The following is a 25273-nucleotide window of genomic DNA, read 5'->3' as shown; positions in this document are numbered from 1 at the left end:
TTTGAATCTCAACAGTTTCCTGGATATGAAGTCTTTTAAAAAAAAAGTTACCATTTCTGGTTTCATGTTGTATCTCTACGCACTGGCCCACAAAGGAGAAGACTCTAGAGATAATGTTCCCAAAGAAGTCAACAAAGATTCCCAGCCCATGTGGGAACTCTGTGGAGACTAGTACAGTATCTCACACTTTGGTATTTTTTCTTTTTTCTTTTTTTTAAGAAGATAAAATATTACAGAGACATCTTCAAAATTCACACCTGAGTTAAACATTTTGCTGGAAAATTCCACATGAAGGAGAAAAGAACACAATGCAAAAATAGGAAAGGGCTATCTACAGATATTTTGCCAGCATAATTGTTGTGTGTTTGCTCTTGGGTTCCTCCTTTTCTGCAGCCAGGGCAGAGGAGAGAGGACAGGCTAAGGAGAAACATAGGGAGGGAGAGAAGGAACAAGTATTCCTGAACTCTGCACGGATGTGAGCAGACAGAAATGCTCCGGTGGGCAGAACAACATGCCCAGGGGACCGAGGGAGTCACAGGATGGAACCTGGAGTCTGCAGTAATTAATGGATCTGGTTGTAGAAAAGGGGACAAGGTTAAGAAGAAAATGAGGTAAAATGAAGATTCAGTCGGACAACTCTGCTGAACAGAGAAAACATCAAGGCTTTGGCGGAGATATTAGAGTCAAATCTTTTCACAGATTTGAGGATCAAGTTCAGGAATTGTGGCTAAGTTCAGAGTTAAAACCATTATCTCCCTTTCTGGTAGTTTGACATGCCAGCCAAATGGCTGTCCCCAGAATCCCATAGGTGAGTTGGAGAATAATTGCAAAAAGTCCTTTCTCTGAAAGACTATTGCCACAGTGAAGCTGTCTAAAATATTTGGAACTAGAAGGTAAGGGCACAGGCAAGGAAGGTGGAAATGGTAAACTCCTCGGAGGGGTGATATATTTCAAGAGCATTAGGAGTCAGCACACGTTTCAATCACAGTTTGGATCTCCAGAGGTCCTTGCTCCTGAAGAAGGCAGGAGTCTGGGTTCATTCATAGTGGGGATTTTCTTCCACTCTTCTGAAAGTAATCTGTCCACACAGAGAAGGCATAACTCCCTTCCTTCCGGTGGGGAATGCAGGGCCAGGTGGAGTAGTAGAAACTTTTTGGTCTCAGTGGAGGTAGGTGGGATGATTCCATCGGTACCAAGATCTGGAAGGAAGAAAGAAGTCAATCATAAAGCTACTAATGTGATGGGGGAAGATGGACACAGGGAGTGACTGCTAACAGGTATAGGGGTTCTTTTTGAGGTGATAAAAATGTTCCAGAATCAGATAAAGGGGATGGTTGCGCAACCTTGTGAGTACATTTTTAAAAATCACTGAATCCTATACTTAAAATGGTAAATTTCATAGTATGTGAATAAGATCTCAAAACAATGTTTTAAGGCTATGAATTTATACTATACAGTTCTCTCCTCCAGCACCTCCCTCAGTGGGGGTAAGTGAGGAGCTCCAACTTTTTGAGCCCTGCAATAATTGGCCAATGACAGATGGCTTCATTGCTGAACTGCCTGGATTTGGACAAGTGGATTCATCTCTTCCAACAAGCTCATGTCTGTGACCTATTGCCTAACTTTCAAATCTCTGTTTTGTTCTGAACCAGAGCAGAATGCATCTCTCAAGGATCAACTCTGAGAATACTTTTTTAGTAGATTCTTTGATTCATGAACTAAGGCCCAGGAGGCTACTCTCCCCTGCCACATCCTGGGTAGCAGTGTGGGGTAGGACTCAGCACCCCTTCCTTCTCTCCCTATCAGCCACTCTGAAGCCCAGGGTTTTCTTTGTGCCTAAGCTCTAGGATCACATCAGAACCTCCTGAGAACTGGGTTCCTGGCATGAAGTGGAGTGTTCCTAAGCCCAGCGAATGATCCAGCCCCTTTGAACAGGAGAGTCTGGAAATTTCCACCCTCAAAGTGAGGATGGAAATTTTGGTTTTGTTGACATCAGCTTCTTGCCAGGACTGCTCACAGGCTGAAGATTCTTTTTTAAGCTTCCACTCCCTGGGGATAAAGTCCAGTCTGGCTTTCTACTCTGTTCTCTCCCTGCTACTCCAGTCCCCTTTTCCACCCCTGTGACATACTTTCTTTCCCAAGGCATTGACCCAACTTTTTACACATCCTTGGCCCTGCTGGGATGTCTCTGCACTCATCCCTCCATCTTACCCTGAAGAGTTAAAGCTGGAGGAGGAGTTCACTGCCACTTTGGAGTTATTTTGAGATGCAGTGGGGCTGCTGGCATGGAGTCCTGAACCAGGAGATGAAGGCCTGCTGTTGTTCCCAGGGGAACACGATGATGTTACTGAGGACAAAGAGAGGTAAAAATAAGGGGAAAATATTGCTGGGTCCTAGGACCTTGTGACATAGCCCCTCAGACCCTTGACTTCTTGTTGTATCCCCAAAGAGTCCTCAGCCTCTCCCTTGCCACGCCCTTATCACCTCCTCCCACTTTAGCATCAACTTCTGCCATCCCCACAGGGGCTCTCATCACAAATGCTCTCTGCAGCCCAAGCCCTAGAGAGTGGCGCAGCTAGTTCTGCAAGTCCAAGACTTGCCAAACGCAGGAAGGACAGATGCCAAAACCATCCCACTCCGGGACACACCCTGAGCTTGGCAAACGCAGCCCCAGACCAAGAGGCAGGAGGGGAAGAAGAACAAGAAAGAGAAGAAAGAGAGGAGTAAAAAGAAAGAAAAGTGCATAGGGGGAAAGAGAACCTGAGAGCATAATTAAAGGCTGACAGCCTCTTCAGTTCTCCTGTCTCCATACAGAAAAGGCACATGGTCTTCAAGAATGTGCACTGAACCAGGAGTCAGGGAACCTTAGTCTTGTCTCGGTCCCAGGCCATCCACTACGCAACTCTGTGGCCTGTGCTGACTTGTTTCACTTTCCTGAGGCTCATTTCCATTATCTGTCAAGAGGCAGATTTTACACAAGCACATTAATTCTCGTGCTTGTGTTCCCTAAACTGTTTTCTAGAGAAAGGGCAACATATGTATCCCAACTAAGACACTTGAAAAGTAGAAGGTAGTGCTATTGATAATAGTCAGGACATGAGCCAGACGCTGGGACTGCACTGGACACACATGGCCATACAGTCACCCTATCTAGTTATTCAAAATGTATAGGGGCTTTTAGAAACACAGGGTTCTGTAGAAAATTAGTTTGGATAGCCCTGCCTTCCTTCAGCCTCCCATTCAGCTCATTTTGGAATGAACCATGCACCTGAGTGCTGAGAAATGCTGCAATGAAAACAAAACAAAAAACAAACACATGCTTGTTTAAACTTTGCTTACTCAGCATTTCCTAAACTTATTTGACAACGGAACCCTTTTTGTCCCAGCACAGATTTTAATATCTTTGAAATACATTCAGGTACCTTTCAGTTCTAATAGCCCATTATTTAAAGGAATTCTCGTGTTATTCGGAAATCTCATTTTAAAGCTCACCTGTTCCAGGCATAGTGCTGTGGACAGGAGGGATGGAGAGAGGGCCCAGAGACCCTGAAGGAGAGACCTGAAAAACAACAGAAGCTTATAAATGTCCATTCCTGCTCCCTTCTCCAACCCTGGATTCTTCTCCAAAGACACTGGGTCCCAGACTCTGCAGAGACCAGAGCTTGGCTTCTTTGATGATTTTCTAGTCCCAAACTTACACACTATCCTCCTTTTTATAGGAAAGCCTCTGAACCATGTACAGTCATCCAGCTCCAGGTCTCATCTGTTCTAGAAGCTTTCTAGTGCTGACACAAAGCACCACCCCACCCCCTCCCATCTGTTCCCTGGCAAGTTTTCTTTGGCACTGCCAGGGGAAGGCTGCCTTGCCTGAGTATCCTAGTGGTGAGAAGAACAAGCCTCCTGGGCCCTGCTGTAGCAAATACTGCTGATGACCTGCCTCTTTTCTGGTCCCTATTCCTTCATTCCTAAAAGAACTCTGCTTTCTTTCAGGGCAGTAGGGTGTCCAGCTGTAGCAACCCTGTTTGGGCTTTCCCACTCCAATGGATGAATGAACTGCAGACTCTCCAAAGATAAGTAGGGGAGTGAACTTTGGTTTCTGAAGCTTTTCATTTTGCCCTGGAGGTCTCATAGCATCGTCAACTCTGAGATTAGAAAAGGACCCCATGAAAATTTGGCTTGAACTCCTATGTAATTCAAGAACTTCCTCCTCATTATTACTGTCCTAGAACCACCTAAAACAAATGCAATAGAAAGAATGAACTTTGGAGCCCAACAGATCCAGGAATAAGACTTGGCTCCACCATTCAATATAGGTGTGAATTTGGGCAAGTTGCCTAAGCCCAACTGAGATTTGGTTTTCTCATCTGCAAAACAGCAGCAATAGGCCAGGTGCAGTGGCTCACGCTTGTAATCCCAGCACTTTGGGAGGCCGAGGCCCAGGAGTTCAACACCAGCAACATAGCTAGACCTTGTCTTTACAAAAGAAAAAAAAGAAAAAAAAAAGTAGTTGGGCATGGTGGTTTGTGCCTGTAGACCCAGCTTGAGAGGCTGAGCTGAGGAGGTTGAGGCTTTGGGTGAACCAAGCCACGATTATGCCACTGCCTTCCAGCCTGGGTGAAAGAGACTCTGACTTAAAAAAAAAAAAAAAAAAAAAAAAAAGCAGCAATACCTCCTTTATATTTTCTTTTAATTAACTTTAATGAGTAATGAGATAATGTCCATAAATCTGCCAACCCAACAACTGGCCAAGAGTGTTAGTTCCCTTTCTTTCTGACGGAAGAAGCCATCAACGGCTATATATCGGCTGTATATCACTCGATGTTATTCAACACTACTTTCGAGCCAAAATCTGCATACTTTCACTCCCCCTTGTTCTTCTCATGCTACAGGGGATGCTCTGACTAGTGTTTTCATAGGAAATTGAAAGGCATTTCTGCTCAGGCACCTGTGATTTGATATCCGTCCCTTCCCCAATTTGGAAGAACCCACCCTGACAGGATGCCGCATATACTCATTTCCTCATTAATCAGCAATGGTTCTCCAGCTCCCATTTACCTTTCCTCACACAATGAGCCCCCTCCATAGGCTGGGGGCCTGTGAAGGGTGGAGATGGGTGTGGGGCGAAGTTTGGGAGGGGTGGAGTGGTAAGAGACTTTATCAACAATCTCCCTCCCTTTTCTTCTCCTCCCTCCTTCCTGCCACACCCAAGACATTTGTTGTTGTTTTAAAATAAATACTAATACAATCACTGTGACCGGCTTCCTCTGTTTCCTTCTGGAGACAGGCTATGCATGTGCAAACATATATATATGTATGGTTCCCCCTTTATATATATATATATATATATATATTTATATGTGATAGCATTCTGTCCACACTGGTCTGCACCATTTTGCTTTTTCTCCTAAATGAACTATCTTGAAAGTCATTTCATACCAGAGGCAGAAGAAACTGTCTTAGTCCTAAGGGTGTGTCCCAGTGAGACCTGAGAAGACAGGTTTGGGACATTTTCTCTCTCTTCTTCTGGCATGACATCACAAGTATGAATGCACCTATTTATTTGATGTTTTTCTCCCCCATCAGGCTAAAGACTTTGTGAGCAAAGGATAATGCCGGTGTGGTTACTGCTGTACCCCCAGTGCCTTCTGTGGTAACTTGGCAGGTGCTCAACTTTCAATTTATTAACCAAGACTTTCTAATTATCTCTTGAACCCCTCCCATCCTCTCATTCTTACCACGTGGGCTTGCTTTGCCCTCATTTTTTCTCTGTTGGATAACTATAGTCACATTCTAACTGGTCTCCCTGCAACCAATCTCATACCTCTCAAGCCATCTGCCATCCTTTCTCCTGCAGTCAGAGTGATCCTTTGAAAAAGCAAATCTGGCTGGGCACGGTTGTTCACACCTGTAACTTTAGGAGGCTGAGGCAGGAGTATTGTTTGAGACCAGGAGTTCAAGACCAATTTAGGCAACATAGTGAGACCCCCATCTCTACAAAAAATAAAAAACTAGCTGGGTATGGTAGCCCACACCTGTAGTCCCAGCTACTCTGGAGGCTGAGGCAGGAGACTGAACCCAGGAGGCTGAGACTGCACTGAGCCATCATCGTGCCACTGTAGCCTACGTGGTAGAATGAGACCCCAACTCAAAAAAGAAAAAGAAAATCTGCTCATCCCAATGCCCTGTTAAAATCCTTCATGATTCCCCCAGTCTTCCATCCCTTTGCACTGCACACAGTCCCTTCAGTCTGACCCTTGCTGATCTGTCCAGTCCCATCTTTCAACATGCTTCTCCAGGGAACCACTTGCAGTTCTGTGAATGTGCCATGCATTCTCCCTACTCTGCACCACTGTACTCTTACTTTCCCCTGGTGAGAGCTCCACCCCATATTTATTTGCCTCTCACTCTTCTTGTCCTTTGAGACTCTGCTCAGGTATTAATTATCTCCTTGGGGAAGCCCGCCCTAACCACCACCTTCTGAAGTTTTCCTGGAGAAACGATCATGCTGTTTATCATTTGTTTATTTGTCTTCTCCTCTGCTAGGCAGTGAGGTCCTCTGGGGTTGGGAGCAAATAGTATTTATCTTTGTATCCCTAGCACTGGGCATAAGTCCAATAATAGATGGTTGATAGCTGGTTGCTGAAAGAATCAACACTGGTGTTGTTTTTTGAAACAGCTATGTCTCACCCTGACAAGGCTGAATTTCACCCACCCTAGAGTGCTGAAAGACTCGAGGGTGACATCATCATCCCCAACTCCTTTAGCCTTCAACCATCACCATCCCCAGAGATGGAGAAGATTCTTCCCACCCTCACCATCCAGGTACCATCTCTCCCTAGATGGAGAACATATTTCCTACTCCCCAAACTTCCATGTCTGTCTAGAACTCCAATTTATTCCCAGCCCTGGCTTCTTCCTTGAACACCAGTGTCACATATCTAACTCCTTGGTACTTCCTCTTAGATGCCTCATAGGTATATCCAGCTTAATATAACCGGCCCCAAATTCTTAGCTTTCTCCCTCAGACCTACTCTTCCCACAGTTGTCATCAACTCAAAAGACGGCAGTGTCTTCCACCCAGTTGCTCAGACCAAAACCCTTGTGGTCATCTCTGCCTCATCTCTCCTAGTCCACATCTGGGGACATCTTGTTGCTCCATAGTCAAGCATATCCAGAATGCAACCACTTCCCCTCTCCACCAAGGCTACCCATTCTAGGCCACGCCTCTACCACACAACCTGACAATTGCCATTCTACTAGCTGGTGTCCTGCTTCCACCCAGATGATTGCCCACAGCAAACTTCTCAGGCTTCTCTGCCTAGAGTTTGCCAATGCCTTTTCATTTTACTCAAGCTAAAAGCCAGGGCCCTTTCAATAACATCCAAGACCTTGGGTGTTCTGTTACCTCTCTGACTTCCTCTCCTACTTCTCACTCTGCCCTGGCCACACTGGCTTCCTTGCTGTTCCCAAACACACTGAGTCTTTTCTTTTTTTTTGTGAGTTGGAGTCTCACTCTGTCACCCAGACTGGAGTGCAGTAGCCACTCCCGGCCACCGCAGCCTCGACCTGCTGGGCTCTGGTGATCCTTCCATCTCAGCCTTCCAAGTAGCTGGAACTACAGGTGCGTGCTACCACACCGGGCTAATTTTTTGATTTATTGTAAAGATGAGGTCTCACCAAGTTGCCCAGGCGGGTCTCGAACCCGCAGACTCAGGCAATTCACTTACCTCGGCCTCCCAAAGCGCAGGATTACAGGCTGAGCCACCGAGCCTGACTCAGGCTGGGTCTTTTCACGTGCTGGTCCCTCTGCTTGGAATGATCTTTTCCCCAGATATCCACATATTTTATTTCCTTACAACTCTAGATCTCTGCTGAAATGTCATCTTATCAGAGAGGTCCTTTCTGATCTCCCTATAAAGTTGCATCTCTTCACGATCACTTTCTATCCCCTTACCCTTCTTTGGTCATCTTTATACTACATATATGAGGGAAAACCCCTAAAAATCTGGAATTCATTTATTAAAAAGTCCTGTAGTTATTCTTACATGTTTAAACTTCAGTCACCTTCAAAGTATTCTCTGATGCAATACACCTATCAAGACGCTTTTCCCACCACTCCAAACGGTTTTTGAACTCATCAATTTTGCTGCCTTTTAGAGCTTCTTCCATTTTTTGTTTCATCTCTTCCACATTGGCAAAATGTTTCCCTCTGAGGACTTTTTTCATCCAGGGAAACAAACAAAAAAACCATTGCTCAGGGCAAGATGGGGTAGAGAGGTGGGGCACAGGAATCATGATGTTTTGGGTCAAAAACTGCTGAACACTCAACGTGGTGTGGGCAGGTATGCTTGTAAATAACCCCCTCATAAAATGGGGCAAATATGTTGAAAGAATCTACCAAAAAAATTCACTGAAGCCAAATGCAGCCTCTCACAACAACGCTAGCCAGAACACTGATGCCAATGGGATCCTAGAACACTCACCAAGCAGAGAAAGCCTGTGCTACAAGGGGCCTGCCTTCCAAAAGATAATTCCAGTCTTTTTCAGCTCCCTCTCATATTTTATATACTGTATCCATTTGCTTATTTATTTACTGGACACTCCCCTCTACCCTCCTCCTTGCTACGACTTTTCCCAGGATGGAGGATACTCTGCCCTCCAGATAGGCATCATGTTCCCTAGGACTTGGTGGCAGCTTAGTTCCTGCTCACTCACCAGTCGGGAATTGTAGATGGGTGATTTGATGGATGTGGCCACAGGGCAGTTGATTCGCTTCTCCTTTTGGCGACGGTTGCAGAACCAGACCCTTACCACCTCCTTCTCCATGGACAGCTGCTCTGCAATCATGGAGATCTCCTCTGAGCTGGGTTTGGGGTTCTGCGGGGACCGGAAGAGCACAGTGTGTCAAGAAAAGGGAAGTAGGGGTGGGAAAACAGATGTTCCCAAGAAGCAGAGTAGAACAATATGGGGGATCAGAAGCTTTAGAGTCAGACTTGGGCTGAATACTGGCTTGATCACTTACTACGTATCCTTAGGAAACTGTCTTAACCTCTCTGAGCCTCAGTCCTATCATCTATGAAATGGGAGGAATAATGCCTACCATGTAGGGTTATTATGAGAATTAATGAGAAAATGTGTGCAAACAGCCAAGCACAGGGCCTGACACAGAGTAGAAGCTCTATCCATGTAGGATCTGTTCTCCCACTCCTTCCTTCAGGAGTTCTGAGGAGAAAAGTTCAGCTAGGTGGGGGCAGGTTGAGTCCCCAGAACTACGCTCCCCTCTGTGTTCTCTGCTTATAGCCTGATACCCTTCTCCTTTGTCAAGTCTTCCGGTCCTCCTACCTCCAAACAGGAAACAAGAAGCTGCAACATGCAGACACATCAGGCCTGTGGGATAGCTGTACATACCACACATGGTCATCACTGCCTTCTTCTGATCCTTCCTCATTTCCCCCCATTCCTACACCCTCCCTTTACCTTGCTACTCTGAGAAACCTAAAAAGAAGGAAAAACCAGTTCCTGTCATCCTGCCAGGAGGAGGCGGCCAGCAAATCCTAGAGCCAGATGCACTGGGGGATCTGCAGGAGGTCAGAGGTCCTGGAACCCTGAGGCCTTGGGAGATGTGTGGTCCCCATGTAGGTTCTGGAGGTTGTTACCCAAGGGATCCTGACAGGAAGCCATTTAAGCCATACCTGTTTCTCCCTCTTCTCTCTCTCAGTTGCCACAGGGCTCACAGTTTCCACATACGGCTCAAGATTGTGCTTTTGTTACAAGTTCACACACACACACACACCCAAAGTAGGTATACAATATGACCACAAGTAGTTAAAGGTGATGGAAAAAAGTGCAGAAGGAAATGCATTCAGATGGCATTGGATGATAGACTATTTTTTTCTTTCTACTTCCCTGTACTTTTCAAATATTTACAACAAGCATTTATTACATTTTTAATTTGAAAAATACAAAATGTGCCACGTGGAAAATAGATAACGTATATACAATGCTCTGGCTTTGCTCCCTTTAACTCAAATGGATACCAAAAAAACATGTCTTCAGGGACCCTTTATCTCATTCTTTAAAACTCCCAGTGAGAGAAACAATGGGCCCTAAATAGATGTCAGGGCAAGAAGGGTCAGCGAGGAGGAAGTTCCTGAAACCTGAGAGGAAGCACAGCCTTTCACTCAAATACCTGGGTGCCTAGAGAGGGAGACTGCCTTTGTTTTCTGCTTTCTGACCGTGACCAGGGCAGGTGTGAGGTGAGGAGGGGCTGGGGCCGAGGGACCCGAGCTGTGCCTTCCCTCCTGCCTGTGCGAGGTGGGCCACCCGGTCCCACCCAGAGCTGCTCACATCTTGAAACCTCTTCTCCAGAGTCAGGCGGATGTTGGTCTCGATGCTGGTCCGTTTCTTCCTCTTCCTCCCAAATACTTCACTGAGGGTGGGGTAGGAGTTGGGGGTGCTCACCGAGGGGTCTGATGGAGAAGACTCTGCCGGGACACAAAGGAGCAGAGGAGGCTCAGAGGACAAGGCAAACAGCTGGGGCAGGTCCTGCTTTAACAGACTTGGAGTCCAACAACCATTCCCCGTGGGTTCTGAGGTGGCATTTTCAGGACAAGCCTCCTCCCCCAGCCGGGAACCCAGCACAGACAGAGAACTCTTGCTTCCCCTTGTTGCCTTGGGTAAATGTCCTCAATGACTCTCACGACAGTGTCTCCAGTGTTTGCGGTCATGGTTCAGGGATGCCCAGATATCAGTGGCATGTGTGGGTGTGAATGGGTACTGGCAGGGCTCCTATGAGTCTGCTTTTTACAGATACACCTGGACGTAAATCGAAATGAGACTGTGGGCCAGAAGTTCACAGAATGTTGGTGCTGGGGGCATTTCCTCATCAGTACAATGCTGGAGCTAAGGCTGTGTGATCCCTGGGAGGGATGTCCTTTAGAGAGGATTCGGGCATCAGATGGGGAGGGTCACACTAGAAATGGTCTACAAAACCCTCTCCCAAAGACTCTAAGACCCTCTGATCGCTTCGGTCACTTCAGTGCTTCAATAAAAGCTGTCTAAGGGACAGCTTAGCAACATTGGCCCCTCTCATGCTTCCATGTGGAAGAACTTCCACAAGGGTAACCCACCCTGGCTGGCCACCCACTCTTTCCTCCCCCTCCTCAGTCACCACTAATCTACACATATGTATCTGTTGAAGAGAGCTCAACTCTCTTAGCCGGTGTTTCTCAAGCAGGGGCAACTCTGCACTGGCCTTCCCCCTGGGGACATAGGCCATGTCTAGAGACATTTTGGGGTGTTTCATCTAAGGGTGGGTGCTACATCTAGTGTGTAGAGCCCTGGAAAGGTGCTAAGCATCCTATGATACATAAGCCAGTTCCCCACAAAAAGAATTATCTGGCCTAAAATGTCCATAATGCTGAGGTTGAGAAGCCCCATCCTATGTTATTCCCTAACACCAAACACTTCTACTCATTATTCCAAATGTGCTGCCCCTTGGCTTATACCCTTGACCTCCTGGAACACCTTCCAGTCACCACACCTGCAAACCCCACTCCTGCTGGAAGCCTTTCCTGGCCAGTCTGGATTGCAGTAATTCCTTGCCCACTGAAAAGCTACCTAAGAATTAGCCAGGTAGGCCAGGCACAGTAGCTCATGCCCATAACCCCAGCATTTTGGGAGGCCAAGGTGGGAGAATTGCTTGAACCCAGGAATTCAAGACCAGCCTGGGTAATAAAGCGAGATCTCATCTCTACAAAAAAAAAAAAAAATCAAAAAATTAGCCAGGCATGGTGGAGTGTGTCTGTTGTCTCAGCTACTCAGGAGGCTGAAGCAGAAGGATCACCTGAACCTAGGTGGTTGAGGCTGTGATTGTGCCACTGCATTCCAGCCTGGAAAACAGAGTGAGACTCTGACTAAAAAAGAAAAAAAAAAAAAAAGAAAGAATAGCCAGGTAACGACTTTGTATTATACCTATGGTTTTCTTCCAGTGAGATCCTAGGGGGCCCACTGCCCTGTCTTCATGACCTGGACCTGTTCCAGATGGCAAATATGTCTGCTCCGAAGAACCAAACTTTGTCTCTGGCAAGCAGTCCTGAAGTCTATACTGGGCGAGGCTAGGCTAGGAATTAACAGGGTAAAGTCTTCATGGACACAGGTCTAAGGCCATGTCCTCCAAAGGGCCTTCTCAGTAATGAAGGTGACATTCTCATCTCCACTCACCTGGCTCCTGTGTCTTATTTCTCAGGTGGCTCCAAACTCAAGAGAAGAAAGGGGTGTTAGGGGTCGATCCCCAAGAGCCCCTGCCCTACAGAGAGCCCTTGAGGGCTTCCTCTGCCCTCGTTGCCTGAGGCCTACCTGCATCGTTCAGCCACTTCTCCAGCAGCGGCTTGAGCTTGCACATGTTCTTGAAGCTCAGGTTGAGGGCCTCAAACCGTGAGATGGTAGTCTGGCTGAAGTCGTTGCCATATAGCTTTCCCATCGCCAGCCCCACGTCTCCCTGTGCACGGGGACCAAGGTGGGGAGACGTGAGAGTCAGCCTCCTCCTCTTCTTTGCTCACACCCCCCACCACCCTAGTACCTATCACACATCCAGCCAGAACCTTCAAGCACCGACCCAGGGCCTGGACCCCAAGTCTTCTCCCTCTGAGATGAAGAGTTGCTTTATTTCTCTCCCTAGACTCTGAGCAGACCATGCCCATGCGCCTGGAGGAGCAGACCATGTCCATGCCCAAGACCAGTCCCTTTCCTGGCTCTCATTCCTCTCCCACCAGCCATATCCTTGGTTCCCCCACCAATGGCAATGGGGCTCTATTCTCAGGGAACTTGGGGACATGACACACCTGCCTCAAATACATCAAGCTTCAGGTTGTTCTTGAGACCTGCACTTGGTAAGCCCAATCTCTACTGACTCAACTCAGTTTCTTTCATCTCTTCTCCCAGCACCTAACCTGGGTGAAGCCCAGTTTAATGCGCCTCTGCTTGAAGGTCTTGGCAAACTTCTCCAGTTCCTCAAGGTCACTGGGTTCGTCGGCTCCCCCGGAGCTGGGTAGATGCTTGGGCACTGGGAGATGCTGGGATGCTTCCAGGTGGGGTTCTAAGGAGGATCCTGGCAGCCCAGGGCGCCCGACTGCCTGATAGGGGACACAAAAAGATTAAACAACATTTTCTGGTGTTTTTTACTAATAGGCTCACTTAGAGGATGACAGATCCCAGGGTACATCTGAGTCCTATCTTTTCAACGGTATGCAAGTGGAAATTGGAGTTTCTATGAAGATATAACAATAACTGGAATATCTGTGATAGAAACAGCAGGGGTCCAGGATAGGGAGGTGGCCTATGTGGGTTCTAGTCTATGACTCACTGTTTGAGTCTGAGCAGGTTACTTCCTCCTTTCATTTTTCCACCATAAAAGGAGATAGCAGGGTTGTTTACAAAGATCCCAAAAACAAATTGCAGAATTGGACAAAGAAAAGGTTGCTTGCCTTGTCTGTTCTTTTCCACAGAGCAAAGTAACCAAGGGGTCCAACGGGCATTAACTGAAGATACCTGGGAGTTCATGGCAGACATCCAGGAATTTGTGATGTCATTTTTCTTTTTTTGGAGTTGGAGTCCTACTCTGTCGCCTAGGCTAGAGTGCAGTGGCACGTTCACGGCCACCACAGCCTCAACCTACTGGGTTCAGAAAATCCTTCCACCTTAACCTTCCAAGTAACTGGAACTACACGTGCGCGCTACCACGCCTGGCTTATTTTTTGATTTATTGTAGAAACGAAGTCTCACCAAGTTGCCCAGGCTGGTCTTGAATCCCTAAGCTTAGGCAATCCTTTCACCTCGGCCTCCCAAAGTGCTGGGATTACAGGCTTGAGCCACTGTGCCCAGTCAAATTCATGACATTAATAGAACTTTCATAAAACTTCAAATTCTTGGGAGTGCCATTTTACTTTCTAAACCACCATTTTCTTCACGAAAGTGTTTTATTTTTAATCAAAGATACTTAGATTAAATAACCATAATTAGTGCTATCTAAATGCAACTTGATATCATTTTTGGTTGTCAAGAGGTACCCTTTCTTGAGTTTATTGTCCTAGGAAAATATACCTTTACACCTAGGACCATGCTGCACCCGTTTGAGGTCAGGAATGAATCTAATCTTAAGGAAAGAAATCATTCCACAAAGAAGTAGTGGGATCCAGGCCTAGGGTATCCAGGCACTGTGTCCAGCTCAGAAGCTACTGCCCATGTGGATAACTTGGGCTAAATCCACCCTCTTTTCTCCTTCCTAGTTTACTCTTTTCCTAGTTGAGGCTAACAGTATTTCTTCTCTCTTCCCAGATATTCTGGTTTACCATTCAAATAGGCATTGTGATGATGAAGAACATAAAAGGACCTGAGAGGTTAAGGACTCTCTTCCTCAGTGATGGATCTTTTAGAACAGAATAGTTTGAAACTATCAAACATCTGGTCTTGTTTTGCAGGGAGTGGGTGCTGTAGACCAGACCTTCAGGGCAAAGTTTCCGTCCTCTTGGAAACTTCCTTTCCATTAATTGATCTGTTTGTTCATTTGACAAATACTTTTTGAGTTCTCAGCTAGACCTTTTCCCTCCCCCATTCACATCCAGTCAGTTGCCAAACTGTACTGATTCAACTTCCCAAAACTGTACTGATTCCACTTACCCCCTGTTGTTGCCATGACCCTAAGCCAACCTTTATTATCCCTCCCCAGGATGATCTTAACCTTCTAGGTGGTTTCTCTGGTACCAGTTTTTCCATGCACAATTTTTTTTTTTTTTTTTTTTTTTTTTTTGGGAGTCTCACTCCGTCACTCAGGCTGGAGTGCAGTGGCAAACTCATAGTCACCCCAGCGTCCACCTGCTGGGCTCCGGCGATCCTTCTGCCTCAGCCTTCCAAGTAGCCGGAAATACAGGCGCGCTACCATGCCCGGCTACATACACAAATATTATAAGATATAAGCATTGACTTTGAATACTCTCTTAAGATCTCTTCCAGTAGTGAGCCTATGATATGAGATTTTGGGGAGGCCAGAGAGGAGGTGGAAGAAACGCCTTTGACTCTGCTACACCATTTCTTCTAACCACTAGATGGCGCCCTCGCCCTTCCAGGTGTCTAGTAGCCTCTCTGAGCCCTCTCTAAGGTCAGGATAGTGAGCCACGGGGGTCTTAGCACAGAGAAGGGACATCATCATCTCTGCTGCTGTTCCTGACCATTCTGCACACCCATCTTTGTGGGGGCACTTCATGCAGCTGAGGGTTACAACTGTATAGGGGCACCCAGATGAAGAGAGGAATGGCAGCTAAGACACAGCTCATGCCACTGTCACCAAGCTTTGCATCCTGGCATGAGGCTGCAGCTGGCCAGAGGAAGAGGTGCCTTTTATTTAATTGGCAAAAAAAGGTGCAATGTTGAACCATGGTAGCTCTGCAATCAGCCCCTCTCCCAGACCTCAGCCTGCCTGACCACGCACTGCAGGAGGCAGTCTGGAAGAGCACCCAGAGGGGGAGGCCCTGGTATGTTTTAGGAATAGGCCCACTTGGAGATGACAGATCCTAGGGTATGTTTGAGTCCTATTTTTTCAATGGCATGGAAGTCAAACTTGGAGTCCTTGAAGGTAGAGCAAATAACTGCACTATCTGACCTGTGCAGTCTAGACTCCCCGTTGGCACTTGAAAGCACTTAGGCAGAGCTAGTGGCCGTCTTGGTATGCCTAGAAAGTTAGCTGAGCCCTGGCTCTCCGAAGAGTGATTCACCGGTTGTTCAGGGCTGGAGTTCAGCACTCACAGCACGGAGGAACCTAGCCTGGGAGTTGGAATCTCTGGGTTTTAATTCTGGACCCCTCATGACACTGGGTAAATCATCCTCCCTGACTGTAGCTCAGATAGCCCCCTGTTCCTACAGGGAGAGACTCCTGCTGTTCCCTCTTCCCAGAGGGTAAGTGCCCTGTAGGGGTGGGGGAAAGCCAGTGAGCTACACTCAGTGGACAGCCCCAACATTCCTAGAGGAAGCAGACAGAAGGGGGTTGTTTACCTGGGAGGCCAGGCCCGGCCCAGTCTGTGGGAGGAGGAGACTGCTTTGTTGCTGTGGAAAGGGGAGGAGATTTGGCTGTAGACCTGGGTGGAAGGGAAGGAACAAAGGAACAGAGAATGAAATCCAGGCCATCTGAAAGACATGCTCTACAACCTTGGAACCATGACCACTGTCCCCACCCCCTGCCACCCAGTCAAGTCCCACAGTCCAGCTCAAACCTTGTGGAGGGGCCCCCTGCCAGGCACTGCCAGGAATTGCCACACACAGGTGGAGGCAAGTCAGACCCAGGGATAAACAGAGACATAAACAGCAGTCACCAAACCAGTCCTTCTGCTCACCTGTCTGTCTGGAGAGGTGCAAAGGCTAAGGAGGGTCAAGACCATCTACTCTGGGATCTGATCATGGGAGCTGAAGAAACCCAGGAAGGGAGGGGATGTTGGGGTGCCTACTGAGAATGCAGCTGGAGCTGAGGACTTGGCTTTTCCTGCAGGAGGAGAAGCTGGGATGGCTACAAGGGCCCAGGTGGGTCTGCGAGGATGTCAGACAAGCAGTGGGGACCGTACAGCTCTAAGGGGCAGCAGACCTCGGTCAAGGCTGACCAGGACATTTTCTCCTCAGATGAAGGGCTGAGAGAGCAAGGAAGACCAGGGCCAAGCTCCTGAAAACTCTCCTGGGCAGTGTTCATCGTACCTGCCTGTTGCACCTTAGGGACCCCCTTCTCCTTCCCTCTCCAGGAAAACTGCGCACGAAGGGCTCTGACTGGTTGGTGGCCATGACTGGTGGCCTCTCTCGGGAGGGCCATGGCCAGGATCTCTCACTCTCCCAGCAGGAGTGGGGCCATCAAACCACCAAAGCAGACAATGGGGTGGGCCACCCCAACCACTTGCCACGGAGGAGCACCTTAGGGTCTCTGTGGTCCCCAGGCTGTGCTGGGTCACTGGTGTATAGCATCTGTTGACATTGACCGTCATGCTCCTCGGTCTCAAAAAGTCAGGGCTTACTTGTTCATTATTAAAACAAGTAGGCAGCTCTTATAAAGAACCCTGGACTGGGAGTTCAGAGGTTTGAGTACCAATAGAAATTCTAACATTGTATTGCATTTTAAAATGTATCAAACCTTTTCACATGCATTATTTCAAGTAGCTCTCAATAACCTTGTGAAGTCAAGCTTTGCTATCATTCCATTTTTTTGGAAGAGGAAATGGAACCTCAGAGAGGTTAGGTAAGTTTCCCAAGGACATACAGCCAGTAAGTGATTATTATTATTATTATTGTTTTGAGTTGGAGTCTCACTCTGTCGCCCAGACTGGAGTGCAGTGGTATGCTCCCAGCCACCGCAGCCTCGACCTGCTGGGCCCCGGCGATCCTTCTGCCTCAGCCTTCCAAGTAGCCGGAACTACAGGCGTGGGCTACCACACCTGGCTAATTTTTTTGATTTATTGCAGAGATGAGGTCTTGCCAAGTTGCCCGGGCGGGTCTCGAACCCACAGGCTCAGGCAATCTACTCACCTCAGCTTCCCAAAGCACGGGATTACAGGCTGAGCCACCAAGCCCGGCTAGTGATTATTTTTTAAAGAATGAATTTTTCCAACTCCATATTTTGAATTTATTTTTCACCCCCTGCATCACACAGTGACCTCATTGGTTGTGTGCCCGGGGTCATTTTCACATCACCCTCCTGCCTTCCAAAAACAAATTAAAGTAACTGTTTATCTTCTCTTTCCTATTCCAAAAGTATGATGTATAATATTTAGCCAAAATAAACACTTAAAAGTTCAAATATGTCCTCATTTATCTTAATAATATTCCAAGATGCCTTGGACACTAAGGATAGCGACTGTAATTGGGGCAGGTGCTAACGACGGAAGGCAGAGTTACATTTTGTTTGGAGTTTGGAATTTGTACAACAGAAAAGACTTCCTACTTTCTCCATCACTTTCAACACCAGTTGGTGGAGATGGGCGTGGAAGAAGCAGTATGAGGTGATATCAAGAGCTTCGGTCTCAGTTAAACTGTTCTGGAACTTTCTAGGAGGTCACCAGATCAATATTATGACTACCTTCTGCATAAGGTTATTTTGAAGGATGTCGGAAAAATCACTCAGCAGAGCTCCTGGCACAGCGTGCTCAAGAAATGTTAGCTATTTATTAATAGTTTAATCTGTTTGCTCTTGGCCAGGGAGAAGGTCTCTGGGAGTTAACTCCCCTGCCAAAGAAAACCTGAAAACCCTTTCTACAACCTGTGGGTGGCACTGCTGCTCTATCCAAATAGAACCACAGCCAGGCCTCCAGGAGGCGAGTCTGAACTTGTGTCCAGGAGAGATTTCAGAGGCTTTGGGACAAGTACCCTCTTCTGCATCTCCCAGGGTGTTTCCCCTCCCTTGTCCAAGCTCAGCTCTCCTTGAAAATGGGGTGTTGGGCCAGACCCAGCGGGAGGCTGGGAAGAGAGGCAGAGAAGGAGACTAAGTCTGAAGCAGTACTGCCATAGTCCTGTCCCCAGACCTAAGGGGGACAAGTGGGCGGGTCTTAATACCAAAAGGGGGAGCAGCTCACCAGTGCCTACACTTAGGCTCCTCAGTAAGCGTCAGCGCTTTAAGGAACTTGGTCTCTGTGGAAACTCCCGTGGTTCTTACCTTGCTGCCCAGGCTGGGTCTGAGATAGCAGGAACTGGGATACAGATTGTAAGTGGCTGGGAACCAGCACCAGCTGTTGGAGCGGATGGAGGGAAGCCATGTCCTACATGTGGGAGACAGATACACATCACAGAATTCACAAGCTGGGGACACCAGCTCACCTGCCTGTCACCCACCTGCCCCATGGGTCTCCAGACTAGGAGAGCATATGCAGGCAGTGACCTTGCCTTATGCCACTGGGTATCCCCAGTCTCTGGCAAATAATGGGGGCCCACTTCTTGCTGGTGTTGTTACAGCTTCTGCACTCAGCCAAGCAGTCCTTGCAACATATTGTTACTTAACCCTTGCCTCCAGATTTAATTTGTGTGTGTCAGTCCTGTCTCCCAACTAGACTAACTGCCCTGAGGGCAGAGACTGGGTATTACCCATCCCACAAAGGTTTATCCTAGAAATAACATGCAATCTCAGTTGTCCTTTTTTTTCCCCCTTAAATCTCATGCCACTTGATTATGCTGAAAGCCATGCCTTAGCTATTTCCTGTGCCTGAATAGCGTGGAAGTTGGGGTATAGGGTAAGCTAGTAGGTTTTTGGTTTTTTTTTTAGTTGGGGTGTCACTCTGTCACCCAGGCTGCAACGCAGTGGCATGATCATGGTTCATTATAGCCTTGACCTCCTGGGCTCAGGCGAGTCTTTCTTCTACTCCAGCCTTCTGAGTAGTTGGGACTATAGGTGCATACTACCACAGCTAATTTTTTTTTATTTTGTGTAGAGACGAGGTCTTGCTATGTTGCCCAGGCTAGTCTAGAACTCATGGGCTCAGGCAATCCTCTTGCCTCGGCCTTCCAAAGTGCTGGGATTACAGGTATAAGTCAGCCTGAGTTCTTAATAAAACCAGTTTGGTGAAACAGAAAAAAACTATTTCCTCTGGGTTTCTCCCACCAGCCCAGAATATAGAATAACAATCCCATTACTGAGGGATCTGGGAGATTCTCTGATCCAGACACCCAGGGCTCTGTGCCCCAGGGGCTGAGCTTAGGTTTGTGCAATAGAGAAGCCTTGGTAATGAGGGGCGAAGGAATGGATGAAGTATTTCCAGAGCAGGGCCCACTTCTCGGACCCCAGGTGGTCCATACTGAGAGAAAGGCTCGCCATACAAATATCCTCATGACCCCTTGCTGTTCCTGTCTCAGGACATCTTCCTCCCTGAACCAGCACTCCATTCTAGTTAGGCTCTGACATAAAACCTTGGGGGAGGCAGAGTGGGCCCGCTGGGGACAGAAACATTCTGAAACTGCAGTCGTGCCGTCACCATAGGAATCCCCTGATGTGGCTGGCAGGCACCAGCGGCACAGCTGATGCGTCCTTGGTTTCTGCAAATCTGGCTCCTTTTCTGGGACGAAAAGGAGTCAGACTTCACATCCCTAGCCAGGCTTCACCTGTAAAAGGACTGTTTAGCCCATCTCCCCACCACCCCAGACTTTCACATTCCCTGCAGGGGTGGGGGGGAGTTCTTTAGACCTATATAGATTCACAGAATGCCAAGCATGGAGGTCTAGCGTTTTGCAGAGGGACTGAATTAAATTCACTGGCCCACTGAGACCATAGGGGTTCCCTGACAAAGGCTTGTATTTACCCCAGACATTTGGTTTCCGGACATCATGGCGGGTCCTTGACTCAGATGACATGGCCGATGGGAGAGGGTCTGCTGCAGGGAGTCACTGAGGTCCTCTGTCTTAATCTGCAAGTGGAGACAGGAGGAGAGTGTCAGTTCTGGGCCTCCCCAGGCAGACAGAGATGAACACAGCCAGGAGCTTGAGATACGAGAGGAGTGCCAAACCCGGAGAGGAAAGAGCTAGTCCAGGGCCTACTAGACTACAACTTCACTTTCCTGCCTATGAGTGCCCTGTGACCCAGGGCAGCTGGTCAGAGACACATGCGAGTGGCCCTATGGAGTGCCAGTCTACAAGATGGGGGGTCCACTTAGACTGATCGTTCCCAGACACCATTCTGAGGGCTGTGACGGTATCTAGTGTGGTTTACACTCTTCCTCACTGAAATGAGAAGAATAGGGATAGTGGAGTGACCTTTGCAAATAAGGCTTAATGTGCCTGAGCCCAGGGGGTTCGAGACCAGCCTTGGCGAGACCTTGTCTCTACAATAAATCAAAAAATTATCCAGGCATGGTGGCATGCACCTGTAGTTCCAGCTACTTGGAAGACTGAGGCAGAAGGATCACCTGAGTCCAGCAGGTTGAGGCTGCAGCAGCTATGAATGCGCCATTGCATTCCAGCCTGGGCCATGCACCTGTAGTCCCAGCTACTTGGAAGACTGAGGCAGAAGGATCACCTGAGTCTAGGTTACTCTGATTCAATAAAATAAGATAACATAAAAAATAAATACAAATACAGCCTGATGGACTAAATTCTTGGAAATTCTGAGGCAATGTTCTTTTTTTCTTAGGAGGAAGAGATGTTAGAATTTTCTTAGTTGGGCTCAGTGGCTCAGCCTGTAATCCCGTGCCTTTGGGAGGCTGAGGTGAGTGGATTGCCTGGGTGACAGAGTGAGACTCCAACTCAAAAAAAAAAGAATTTTCTTTTAGGAAATGATGGGATCCTAAGGAAAAAAAAATTTTTTTGAGATAGAGTCTCACTCTATCGCCCAGGCTGGAGTGCAGTGGCATGCTCACAGCCACCCCAGCATGAACCTGCTGGGCTCTGGCCATCCTTTCGCCTCAGCCTTCCAAGCAGCTGGAACCACAGATGTGCACTACCACACCTGGCTAACTTTTTTTTTTTTTTTTTAGGACGTGGGTATAAGTCAGAAATTGTCCCACAGGATAATTTTTGATTTATTGTAGAGACAAGGTCTCGCCAAGTTGCCCAGGCTGGTCTCATACCTGTGGGCTCAGGCAACCCGCTCGCCTTGGCCTCCTGAAGTGCTGGGATTATAGGCTGAGCCACAGTGCCTGGCCTTGTGTTTTGTTTTTTGTAGAGACAGGGTCTCACCTTGTCACACAGGCTGGGGGTGCAGTAGTGTGATCATAGCTCACTTCAGCCTTGAGCTCCTGGGCTCAAGCAGTCCTTCCACCAGTTGGGACTAACCCAAGCCACCATATCCTGTTAATTTTTAAATTTCTGTTTTAGAAACAAGGTCTTGCTTGGTTGCCCAGGCTGTTTTTGAACTCCTGACTTCAAGTGATCTTCCTGCCTCAGCCTCCCAAAGTGCTGGGATTACAGGCATGAGCTACCACACCTGGCCCTAAAGGTATTTATAAAACTCCCCACCTCATAGAGTAAAAAATCAGCAACTTTAATTGATCTCTCTCAAATTCTTTTTTTTTTTTTCCTGCATGGAACCCCAGTTGTGAAACTCCAAAGTCTGGGAGCCAATGATCTTGAAGACTTCCTCTCTCTTCCCGTGCCCCCACTCCTTGAACCCAATGCCTCTCTGTCCTCTAAGTGCTAAGCTGTCTCTGCAGCTGGCCCTCTTTGCCTGTGTGGCTTCGGTGGCTTTGCCTGTCTCCCTACAGGCGGAGACACGTCTCCCTCTCAGCCAATGCCACAGTTGTAGTCTGAGGGGCCTGTAGTGGTTTCCAAACTCTCTCCAGTCTCTATCACCCTTCAATGACAGCACACTCACTCACTCACGGGTCTCCCAGGTGTCCAAGGGCAGGGCAGGAAGTACTGGTGCCCACACCTCCTCCTACTCCAAGGACAACTACCCTCTTGTAGCTTTTTAGGAAGTCCCTCTGGAGGGGAAGCTAAGTGACTTTGAATTTATATACTAGGGCAAAAAGCAGAGGCTCTGGACCACACCTCATAAAGACATTGGTGAGACCCCCTGATAGGGACATTTGGTTGTTCCCTACCCAGATGGAAACTCTGGGCTATAGAGATGCTGGCCAAAACACTTTCTTGGTCTATGCTGAGAATACCACTGACATCTGGAATCTCTTCTGTTTGTATTTGTTTAACCTGAGTTACAAGTTCACACTAACAACTATTCTTGTGCTTAATCCCTGTGGAAAAAACAGTGCATTGCATCATTAAAGAAAGAATTCCGACCAGGCGCTGCGGTGGCTCAAGCCTGTAATCCCAGCACTTTGGAAGGCAGAGGTGAGATTGTCTGAGCCCACGGATTCGAGAACAGCCTGGGCAACTGGCAAGACCTCATCTCTACAATAAATTAAAAAATTAGCCAGGCATGGTAGCACACCTATAGTCCTGGCTACTTGGAAGGGTGAAGTGGAAGGATCACCTGAGCACAGCAGGTTGATGCTGGGGTGGTTGTGAGACTCTGACTAAAAAAAAAAAATTTCCTTTGGCTGGACAGTTAGGAGGAGTCTACTGACATTAAAGACTGAAGAGGAATCTAATGCCCTAAATATGGCACCCTGTACATGGGGGAAACCCAGTGAATGTTAATTGAACAAAAGACATAATCAAAACCCATCTCTTCCTAGCCTCTAGTGAGGTACAGGGAGAAAAGCATTGAACGAGTGCACTGAACAATGACCTTGTTTTTTGTCCTAGTGCCAACTCTAATTTACTATGTAATCGTCAACAATCACTCAGCTTCTATAGGACTCAGTTTCCCCAGCTGGTATATGATATTACATAGTTTTTTTCCTCTATCAGTCCTAGACTTGGCCAGTCCAGGTTACTGCAGTATTCTTAGGGAGAGCAGATCTAAATAACACCAAGAGGTCGGGTGCAGTAGCTCATGCCTGTAATCCCAGCACTTTGGGAGGCTGAGGTGAGAGGATTGCCTGAACCCAGGGGTTCAAGACCAGCCCGGGCAACTTGGAGAGACCTCGTCTCTACAATAAATCAAAAAATTAGCCAAGTGTGGTAGCGTATGCCTGTAGTTCTGGCTACTTGGAAGGCTGAGGCAGAAGAATCACCTGAGCCTAGCAGGTAGACGCTGGCGTGGCTGTGAGCGTGGCCGTGAGACTCCGACTCAAAAAATAAATAACACCAAGAAGCTCTAGCTGCACAGAAGCTGGCAAAACTTTTTAAGGAACAGTCTTTGAAAGCCAGGAGCAGTGATTCACACCTGCAATCCCAGCACTTTGGGAGGCCCAGGCAGAAGGATTACTTGAGGCCAGGAGTCTGAAAGACTCAGTCTCTACAAAAAATTAAAAAAAACTAGCTGGGCATGGTGGTGCATGCCTGTAGTCCCAGCTACCCGGGATTGTCTGAACCCAGGAGGTTGAAGCTGCAGTGAGCTGTGATTGTGCCATTGCACTCCAACCCAGGCAACAGAGAGAGACCATGATTCAAAAAATAAAATAAAATAAAAAAAGGAACAGTCTTTACAAAGCATTCTTCTCACTTAAGGAGACTAAGTGAGAGGCTTGGATTCAAACAGGATAAAGGAAGAGAGACTGGAAGTAGCACTGTTGGTGCAGAATTAGACATTCGGAAAAATCAGAAGACATGGCCACCAGGAGCGGTCTCCAAGATCTCCCCTTCCTCCGAGCCCCATGCCCCTTCAGCTCAGCCCATCCACACTTGGCACCTCTGCCTAAGAAGCTCTAGTGTCCTAGTTCTGCCCTGGAAATTAGAATTTCCATTTTCTAGATTCCAGGGAAATCTTTGTTAGCAGGTTTTTAAAAACTACAAGTCGATGATAAACTCCTTCTTTTCCAAACTGCCACGGCCACCACTTTAAGGTTTGCTCTGAGAGAAGACTTTACTGAAGCCAAGCCTTTGACTAGCATTCCATCTCCATCTCTCCCCTTGAAATCCCCCCTCCTCCCTCTGGGCATCCCTATCCCAGAGGGGATTGGGGAGCAGGATAGAGGAAGGGGGACATAGGGAGAACATGGAAAACTGGAGGTGAAATCATGCTGGTAGAGCTGCCTCCAGCATCCTGGCCCGGCGCCAGCTCAGAGGCAAGTGGCAGGGTTCCTTTATAGCCTCATTATGCAAAATGGAGTGATAAGAAGGTGCAGCTATGACAGAGCTCGAAAACATGTGCATTGCCGCCAACCTGGGCGCTATCTGTTAGAATCAGTGCCAGGTCTTCCTGCAACACCTAATTTCAGAAACCAGCACCACCATGAAAGCAAGTTCACCCTTTCATCTGCTTCCTGGATCAATTGCCCTCCAAACTCTTCTGGGGGCACTCCCGACCTCCCACTTGTGAAAACGAAATGTCTGATAGCTGAAAAGTTCTTTGGGTGATAGGCTGGGGCTTTCTGACAACTCTGTATTGTTCTTCTGATTTTTTTTTTTTTTTTTTTTGCTTCCCTGATCTTTTACACTTTCATTTTTCGTAATTCATCACCCCCTGGGTATGAGGTGCTGGCAGAAACCCCAAAAGAAGACAATCATAAACCAACTAAACTGAAAGACAATGAAGGAGGCATCTCTCTTGGTGACACGTTCTAAAATCTCAGCTTTGGTCAGTGATCTCAGAAAGGGCCAACCTAGAGAGGAAGGAGGGAAGATAACCCAACAACTCCTACAACCTCCAGTGGACTTCACGACACTCTCAGGGGCTCAGCCACTAAGAAATTAAGAAACAAAGCCGGGCATGGTGGCTCAGCCTGTAATCCCGTGCCTTTGGGAGGCTGAGGTGAGTGGATTGCCT

General features: G+C 47.6%; 1 protein-coding gene across 1 annotated transcript in view; it reads right to left on the bottom strand.

Moving 5' to 3' along the window:
• Positions 1-664: 664 nt before the first annotated feature.
• Positions 665-25273, bottom strand: part of POU2F3 (POU class 2 homeobox 3) — a 94934-nt gene continuing 70325 nt past the window's right edge. Inside the window, exons 4-13 of the mRNA XM_021713078.1 lie at positions 20310-20414; positions 18677-18779; positions 16045-16127; positions 12951-13133; positions 12358-12499; positions 10348-10484; positions 8716-8877; positions 3493-3559; positions 2212-2347; positions 665-1199 (exon numbers count right to left, since the gene is read on the bottom strand). Of these exons, the coding sequence (XP_021568753.1) occupies positions 1160-1199; positions 2212-2347; positions 3493-3559; positions 8716-8877; positions 10348-10484; positions 12358-12499; positions 12951-13133; positions 16045-16127; positions 18677-18779; positions 20310-20414 (1158 nt within the window). The 3' untranslated portion in view covers positions 665-1159. The remainder of the gene's footprint in view (positions 1200-2211; positions 2348-3492; positions 3560-8715; positions 8878-10347; positions 10485-12357; positions 12500-12950; positions 13134-16044; positions 16128-18676; positions 18780-20309; positions 20415-25273) is intronic.

The sequence above is a fragment of the Carlito syrichta genome, unplaced genomic scaffold (assembly GCF_000164805.1).
Source record: "Carlito syrichta isolate Samal-C Ts95f unplaced genomic scaffold, Tarsius_syrichta-2.0.1 Scaffold304031, whole genome shotgun sequence".
Lineage (NCBI taxonomy): Eukaryota > Metazoa > Chordata > Mammalia > Primates > Tarsiidae > Carlito > Carlito syrichta.
The sequence above is the reverse complement of the archived record's forward strand: the minus strand, read 5'-3'. Positions and strand labels throughout refer to the sequence as shown.